Below are 9326 nucleotides of genomic sequence, written 5' to 3'. Positions count from 1 at the left end.
GAATCCCCTAGGCTAGGAGAACTGTTTAACTCTTTCAAGTCTAGAAAGTGCATGAGAGTAGGTGGTGCCAAGGAGGGTGTTACCAGGAACTTCTTGGAGTTCTGGCTGGCTAAGGAAGCCGGTCCTCCAGAAACAAAGTAAAGAAAAAATAAAGGGTGGGGTGTGCCTGGCCGGAAGGAGTTTGGGTGGAGCAGACTAGGCAAGCTTCTGGACCCAGGGAGTGGAGGCCTCCACTAAGAACTAACCTCAGCTTCATAAACCTTGCAAGAAGGTTCCTGGCATTGTTAAAAAGGCTTGGAGCCCAAGATTCTGTCTGCCCTTCAAAGAGGGAGGAAAACCCAAGTTGTGCGATGCAGCTTTAAAGGGGCTGATGATTGACAGAATGTGTAGCAGTGGATGGGGTGGAGCCGCTGGGTGGGGTCTGGGACAGGCAGCTGGGAGAAACCAAAAGGAGAAAAAAGAAAACCCTTGCTCCTGATATCGCTAATGCTGGACGGGGGACGCTTGTGAGGAAGAGGAAAAAGGAGGGTTTTAGTTGTTACCTCCACTCCCACCACTGGCTAACTCCCTCACACCCTTCTGTCTTGCCATCTTTCTAACTCTCCCCGGGCTCGATTTGTGGTGCGAGGCTGCGAGGACCCTGCGCGCCTGCCCCCTGGCTGGGGCTGGGAGGAGGATGCCTTCGGAAACGCGGAACCCCAAAGTAAGTCCCTTTCATTTTGTCTGAATAGCACCTCGTCCTCCCGGGGTCTAGGCGGAGCACGGACGTGGCTGCATTTCTGCTGGAGGCTCCCTCCAGAAGGACCACAGGGTGGGGCAGGGAGGGGTGGAGGGGAGGGGAGGAGGGTGGTGCTCTAGCGTTGGGAGCTGAATCGGGCAGCTGGCCAGCTACCGGGAGCTAGAGTGCTTACTGCCTTGATTTCCCCTCCAGGTGTCAGATCCTCACTACCACCCTCCAGGCATTCTTTCTTTTTGTCTCACTCCAGCATCCCGGGTCTGGTTGCTTGAAGCCTCTGGCAGTGAACTGGGAGGGCTCCATCTTGCTTGGCTTCTTAAAGGGGCAGTGCACAATTTTACCTAGGGGAAGTCTATACTTGAACTGTAAATTAAATTTCAAGAATGGTGGCTTCTTACCCTGCTGTAATACTGCCTGTTTACTGGGAGGAGTTTATGTGGAGAGGACAGCTTTTTCTTCCTCAGATTACCCTTCAAACTTGATTCTAACATCCAGTTGGTTTTTAGGAAGTGCACTGTGGGCAGAGATGCCAGGATGCACATTAGTTAACCACGAAGTCAATTGGATTTGCACTTTTAGCTGAAGTGAAAATTTTCCATTTTTTGAGAGGCAATATGACAATGTAGATGGCTTGAACAGATTTATTCTACAAATATTTATGAATGCTAAGTGCCTTGCCTGTAGCTGATCATGTTTCTGGGTAGTGTGTGTAAAATGTCAAGGCCATGCAGAATGTTGTAACTGGCTCCTTTCTAACACATTGGTGACCAAGATTTCTTCCCCGGATATGTAGAGGAATGTTAAATTTGATTCCAACGTTTTCCAAGTATCTCTAACACATACGGCTCCTAGTTCATGTCTATTTTCTTTCCTTTGGTGCTGGGTATCCATATACTCAATTCCAAGAGACTGGGAGTTTCAGCTGGAAAACATAGGAAATCAAGACAAAATGGCATGTAAAGAGAACAGGGCAGAATGCTTCAATAAGAAAACTAAGGCCTATTAGTCTTGGATGGTCTATCATTTCCATGTCACTGTCTTATATGAGAGATTGTGTTGGGAAGGAGGGCCTCACTAGCTCCTTTTTGTTAAATAAAGAAGAGTTGTTGTGGTATAGACTTTAGAAAGGGTTTCTATGGACCAATGACATCTCTTACATGTATGTCTTTCTTTTGCTTCTTCTTAGGGAGAGTGGCAGGACTGTGCATAGAGCTTAATGATATTTCCACACACCAAAGAGATGGAAATGTATCGTTTAGATTTTAGGGCTAATATAACTGCAAGTTTCAGTTTGGTTGATGGAATGACACAGTTCCCATTGGTCTGCAATATGCCAGTTCAGCTGTCTCTAATATTAAACATAAAGTACAGGGCCTGTTTCTTCTTTAATATGCTGGGGTTCATTGCATCCCCCAGTGCCAATTCTCATCAAGGGAATGTGTTTGTTCTAGGTTCCGGGCAACATTTAAGGAAAAACACAGTCCTCTATTCTGTCTTCAGTAGATTTTCTAAACATCAAAGCAATCTTATTCTAAGTGACCACATTATTGGGTTGGCTGGAATCACATAAACTAAAAAAGAAAGACTTGCTCAACATTTTTTTCCTATGGGCTCCTTCCTATAAACAAGGAAAAGCACATATTCAGCGGAAGAACTCCTGGTTGCTTTTGACAGTGGGAGTGTAGTCTTGTCATAGAGTCAAAAGTCCTTGTGTATGTCACTCCTACTTTTCTGTCTACACCCTTGAATGGAGGGTGGGGAAAGAACTATGTGCTGATTACACAGCCAGTATCCTGTATTTGGTATTTGTGTAATGTTAGGGGATGCTGTGTTTCTTTTTTAACATTTGCTTGTCTCTTGATGTTCATGTTAGTTAAATTTTCTTTATGAAAAATTCTAGTTGTATATTTGCGAAGTAGGAAGCTCTTCACTGTCATATTGTTGCTGAAATACAGTGCTTATCATCTTTCTGGGACAATGGAAATTTTACTAGCAAGTACCCAAAGGAAACAGTAGAAGCCCTTTACCAAGGGTTTTAAGTGGTTTCCCCACAGCACTTTGAGTTGTTTGGTGTCGTCCTGCTTCCTAGAATTGAGTTTAATTTTCATCTATTACAAAGCAAAAGATTTTAGTGAGAGATAATTACAAAAAGAAAACAAGAACTTTTTGGGATCTCAGTCTCTCTTCTCTCTCTCTCTCTCTCTCTCTCTTTCTGTCTCTCTCTCATCTCCCTCTTTTTCTGTAATTTAATAGCACTGCTTCCAATTCTCAAACTGCCTTCTAGAATGCTTAGACTTGGTGTATTAGTCTATTCTTTCCTATACTAAAATAGTTTAGACACCTTATTCCTATATTTCCCTTTGTTAAATCTTGTTCTAGTTCTTACTCAGCCCCCAAAAGTAGGAAACTATACAAGGGAAATTTATCAACACAGAATTACATCGTGTTATGATAGTCATGTATTCATTGAATCTACTCTGTACCATTGCACCCTCTTGGAGACAATGAGGGGTGTTCTTAGAAGGGATAGACAACAAAGATATATGTTGAAGGAAGATCTCTTAAAGTAGGTGGTATTATTTTCCCTATTGTTTAACTAGGGAAATGGGAGCACAGAAAAGTCAAATAACTTGCCGAAAGTCACACCTTGTAAGTGGCAGAGCTCACATGTGTAGCAGAGTATACAAAGTCTGTATGTTGACATTTTGTTATACTGCCTAATCATCCTAGCACATACTTTCTTTCCCAGTCTCTTCAATCTCCCTTTGATAAAATGAAGTTGCCACCCACTTTTTCTGCACTTTTAATTTAAGTCATTACTGAAACTGTTCCTCCCAAAGTTACAAAAGGATCTGTCCTGTCCAATGCTCTATCTTTAGGTCTTTAACCTACTTAACCTACTTAACTATCTATTACATTCAAGGTTGCAGACCCTTAGAACCTTACCTTTATTGTCTTTCATGGTAGTATTCTTTCTCAGATTTCTGCTTGCCTCTCTGACTGCTCTTTGTATTATCTTCTTTTTTAATCCTTTAAAGTGTCTACTGATATTATTTGTTGATATCTGTCTGCATGGCAAGTCTTAATTTTTAAATATTTTATTATTTTTTATTTTATGTTGTATGAGTGTATTGCCTGCATGTATGTAAGTGCACCAATGTCATCCAATGCCTGTGGAGGCCAGAAGAGTGGAGTGGATCCCTTGGAACTGGAGTTACTAATGATTGCTTGCTGCCATGTGGGTTCTGGGAACCCAGGTCCTTTGCAAGAACAGCCAGTGCTCTTAACCACTGAGCCAACCCTCTAGCCCCAAGTCTTCATTTTAAATTGAATATTTCTCTTGAGCCTAGACCATCTGTTAAGTGGACATCTCAGCACCTCAACACTTAGTATGTCTCAAACCCATTATATGTCACCAAATCTTCCATTTCCTTTTAAGCCCTCTGATCGAATATTGACCTAATAAACAAAGCTACAAAACACAGACTCAGTTATGACTTTCCTTTCCTTCACCTTCTAAATATTGTTTCATTTTTCATTGTGTCAGACTTGGCCTATTAAAATAGCTCATTTGAAACAGAATCTTCCAGGCCTCTGGGAACTTGCTCATATGAACTTGTAGCAATGGTGACAGCATACACAAGACCCATTCAAACTCAAACAGGCAAAAACCCAGTGTAGAACTGGAGAAATGGGCAGCAGGCCCCAACCTTAGCCAAAGAACTATTGGCAGTTGATTACTACTGAGTGAGGAAGAGTGGATCTTCTTTAAGGGAGAGACCCTAGGCTAGACTCTAGATTAGACTCCAGTGGATGAACTTGCACTTAGGGGCATCTGAGTACACCAACTTGACTCAATAGGGCTTAACACATATGCCAGAATGCATGAAATTCAGTAGGGGGGCAGCTATGGCAGAGTACAAATGGGGGAAGGGATATAAAGATGATTAAGAAGTTTTGTATGAAGTGCACAAAAATTCAGTAAAAAAATACATTAAAAAATTAAAAATAGAATACCTTCTTTGCAGTTCTCTCTGCCTGTAATATCTATGGTTTTTGTTGTAGGTTAAATTGTGTACCCCAAAACATGTTGGAGCCCTAACTCTTAGTGCATAAGAGTGGGATTGTGTTTGGAGACGGTTTTTACAGAGGTAATGAAGTTAAAATGAGGTCATTAGGACAGAGCCTAATTCAGTATGACTAGTAACCTTATAAAATGAGAAATTTGGACACAAAAACTCACACAGTGGAGGTATGTGAAGAGACAGTGAGGACAGTTGTCTAGAAGCCTGTAAGTTATCCTTCCTTCATAGTCCTCAGAAGAAATCCACTATCTTGGCACCTTGATTTCAGACTTGTGGTTTATAGTACTGCGAGGCAATGAATTTCTGTTGTTTAATTAGTATATGATACTTTGTCATGGCAGTGTTGGAAATTAATTTAGATTCTGATCTATTCTACATATTAGGCTGTTGCTAAGATTTTATTTTAACCTTGCCTGCCTAATATTTAGAATCTTTCAGAGACACCTGATCACAGGGTTTAATCCATGCCTCTTATAAGACACTTTGATTCTGTCTATGACCTACTTGTTATGCACATAGCCTATGATTTTTTCCTAATCACAGCAGTCATATTAAACTCATTGATATTGCTTAGACGTGGCATTTTTTTTTTCACAAATTCCATTGCTTTGTCCATGCTGTTATCCAAAATGTCCTTCCTGGGCTGGGAGTGCAAGTTCATGGTGGAGTGCTTACCCAGCATCAATACAAACCTGGGTTCCATCTCCAACATTGTAAAACATTAAAAAATATCCTCCCTCCCAAAAGAGTTATCACCTCACCTCTACTCTTTCTTTTATCTCATTTTTCTCTTTTTGGTAAACACCCAGGAAAATCATGATATCCAGTTCAAATGTAATTTTCTTTGTGAAGCCCAGCTGTATTTTGAAGTATTGATAGGGCTTGAAAGGGTGTACTGTGTAGGAACAAAAGAACCATATAAAGGCAGAAGAAATACACATTAATATAATGTGAGCTGAAGGAGGTTGGAATAGAATTAGAAGAGTGTGTTTAGAAAATTACTTTCTTTGGTGGTAATATGTGCAAGGCAAAAGCAGCTGCTGGAGAAGAAAGGTCATTAAATTTTCCCCATAGTGTTTCAGGAAAATGGCTGAGCTTCAAAGACTGTTACTATCAAGGTAATGCTGAAATGAACCTAATCCTGATGCAGAAGTCACCTGTATTTCATCACATGTAAATCTGGACTTTTCCTTTAATAAAATTTAATTAATTTGTTTTAAATTTAAATTTGTCTTTAATTGGTATGAGGAGAGAAAAATTATACATATTTATGGGGTATTAAGTGTTATATTAAGGCATGTATATATTAATATATATTTAGAATTTTTATGGCAAATATATTCAAAATCCTTTCTACTAGGTTTTGGAACTATCCAGTACGTTATCATTGCCTATAGTCATGCTACTGTGCAATAACACACCCAAACGACTTAGTCCTGTCTGATTCTAACTTAGTAACCATTGATAAATCATGTCACATCCCTTCCTCCTCATTCTACCAAGCCTCTGGAAACCAACATTCTATGTTTATGTGACATTAACTCTTTTCCACATATGAGTGAGATCATGCAGTACTTGTCTTTATGCACCTGGCTTATTTAGTTTAACACAGGGTCATTTAGGTTCATCCAATTTGTGATGTATAACAAAACTTCATTCTTTATAGCGGCCAAATAAAATTCCTTTTTGTGTATGCATTTCTATATCACATTTTCTTCACCCATTCAATCAGTTACTAGACACTCAGGTTGTTTTCATTTCATGGATATTGTGAATAGTACTATGGTGAACATAGGATGCAGAATTCTCTTTGGAATATTTAATTTATTTTCCTTTGAATTTATACATAGTAATGTTATTGCTGGATCATTTGATACTTCCACTTTACAAAAATTTAAGAAACTTGGGGCTGAAGTTATGGCTCAGCGATTAAGAACACTGTCTGCTCTTGCAGGGACCTGGGTTCGATCCCCAGCACCTACATGGTGGCTAACAACTGTCTGTAACTCCAGTTCCAGGGGATCCAACACCCTCCTCTGACCTCTGAGGGCATTGCATGACACGGGTGCACTTACATACATTCAGGCAATACACTCATACACATAAAATAAAAGAATAAGAAATAAAAATTTTAAAAAATTTAATGAGCTTTTAAAATAACATACAGTATTTCCCATTCAAATCCAGACCCCCTCCCCCATCCATGCTTCCTCCGACTCTCCCACCAAACCCTATGCACTCTGCCCTACATGCTAACTCCTGTTCATTCAGGTGTTTGTACCCAAATGTCCTTCAGCGTAAATGCATCCACTGGAGTCAAGTCAACCCAGCAGCAATCAGTCTCAAATAGTTCTCAGTCTAGTGCTGGCTGCCACTTATTTCTTACCTCCCTTTTGGGCCCTTGTTTAATTGAGCTGACATAGGTCCTGTGCTTGATACCACCACTGCCACAGGCTCCCATGAGCAAGCCTCTGGTGGCCTGGAAGCCTTCACTTCCCTGTGTTCATGAACCAGCCCTGGCTTAAAAAATTTTTAAGAAACCTCTGTGCTGCTATCCATAATGACTATGCTAATTTACATTTCTGTCAACAGTATGGCAGTTTCTTTTTTTCCTGCACCCTCACCAGCACTTGTTAATATTTTTGGTAATAGCCATTTTTTCCTGGTGAGGTGATATCTAATTGTGGTGTTATAGTTGCATTTTCCTGATGATTAGTGATGGTGATAAAATTTCCATGGACCTGTTGGCCATTTATATGTCTTCTTTTGAAAAATGTCTGTTTAGATCTAGTTCCTATTTTTAAGTTTTATGTTTCAATTATTTGATTTTTTTGCTCTTGAGTTTTTGGGCTCTAGATATTTACTGCTTCTCAAATGTAATGCTTGTAATATTACCCCAAAACTCTAGATTGCCTTTTATTGTTTTCCTTGCTGTGGATTTGATGTAATCATATTCATGCCTTTTAAATTTTTCTTCCCATGCTTTTGGGTACTTGTCCAAAATTACTTGTCTATTCCAATGTCTTGAAATGTTTTCCCTATGCTTTCTCCTAATAGTTTCAGTTTCAGGTGTTACATTAAATCTTGGTGATAATCTCTGAAGAGGTTGCCCAAATTACCAGTAGGGAATCAGGACGCAGACTACTCTGACTTCTTCCATGCTGAACAAGGACACAGGGTGTGACAATTGGAGTATCCCTTCAGTGGGTCTATCTAAAAGACTCCCAAATTGTATAACTCTTATCTGTAGGGAGAAAAGAAAGTCCTTGACTGGTGAATAGGAGATGGAAGGAAAAGTAAAGGCAAGAGTAATTAGCCTTACAAGTTCTAGACAGAGAACTAGAAAAAAGTCAGAACAGGGCACTTTTCACATGTTCATGAGAGTCCATTTTTTTTTTGCTTCCAAAAGCATCCCTCTATTGGGTTCCTCCTCATTTTTCTTTTGTCTTCCAAGGCTGGACTCGAGAATGATGGACTCAGGATTTGTTTTCAGGCACTTTGATAGCTGTTAGAGTGGCTAGACTCAGTGTCGGTTCCCTCTCAAAGGCTTCTAGATAGGGGGAGAAAACAAATTTAGCCATTCTTTTAGAACAATAGTGGGTTGTCTCCCTTAGCTACAGGTGGGCACTACAGTATTGCAGACTAAGATTTGAAGTCTTACAACTGAGCAACACTTTCTGTTTAGAAACAAAATCATCAATGATAAATAATTATCTAAATAACATTTTATATAGATTTAGGCCTAATGTCTGGGAAGTATAATCTCTTGAACTCTTAAAGAAATATACAGATAACTTTACTCTTTGGTTATACTTTCCTTTTGGGTGTTTAAGACCATGCAGTTGGCCCAAATAAACCAATTTATTTTTACTCTTAATGTCGTTTGAGGATCTGTTCCTCAGGAGTCACATGGACTTGGGATGAGCCCCTGGCTCGTTTTTTTTCACCAGTATTATCTATGTGAAGATAAATCAAAGGTCCTGCTCAACTGTGGCTGGCTTCACTACATTAAATCTTTAATCAGTTTTGAGTTGGTTTTTCTAACTGGCGAACTAAGATAGGGGGTCTAGCTTCATTCTTCTCGATACAGATATTTAGTTTTCCTATTTCTGGAAAGACTGTCATCTCTCCAAATCAAGTTCTTAGACCCTCTATCAAAAATCACTTGTCTATAAATTATGGTGATAGATAGGAATGTTGGGAGGGAGCGAGCGTGCAGTGGAGAGCACGAGCGGATGGATGAGGCACCGAGGCACAGATGGAATTCTCAGTGGGATACAGATTTATTTTGCATGGGGCACCTTTCCCTCGGGGAAGGGAAAGATGTCAGGGAAGGGAAGGGAAGGGAAGGGAAGGGAAGGGAAGGATGTCAGGGAAGGGAAAGATGTCAGGGAAAGATGTCAGCCCAAGGGAAGGCCAGGGAAGGGAAAGATGTCAGGGAAAGATGTCAGCCCACGGGCTGTGAGCTGGGACTTTATATATGGGGGCTTTAGGGTGTAGAAGGG

General features: G+C 40.2%; 1 protein-coding gene across 3 annotated transcripts in view; it reads left to right on the top strand.

Annotated features, from left to right (window-relative positions):
- The first annotated feature begins 234 nt into the window (after positions 1–234).
- Klf8 (Kruppel like factor 8) overlaps positions 235–9326 on the top strand; it is a 257155-nt gene continuing 248063 nt past the window's right edge. For 2 of the 3 annotated variants that reach the window (XM_029561703.1, XM_008829260.3), the window contains exon 1: positions 235–703. In XM_029561703.1, coding sequence (XP_029417563.1) covers positions 677–703 — 27 coding nt within the window. In that variant the 5' untranslated portion in view covers positions 235–676. The remainder of the gene's footprint in view (positions 704–9326) is intronic. The other variant, XM_029561702.1, reaches the window with a different exon arrangement.

This window comes from Nannospalax galili, unplaced genomic scaffold, assembly GCF_000622305.1.
Source record: "Nannospalax galili isolate Female #2095 unplaced genomic scaffold, S.galili_v1.0 scaffold994, whole genome shotgun sequence".
In the NCBI taxonomy this organism is placed as follows: Eukaryota; Metazoa; Chordata; class Mammalia; order Rodentia; family Spalacidae; genus Nannospalax; species Nannospalax galili.
This window is presented reverse-complemented; position numbering and strand designations above follow the sequence as displayed.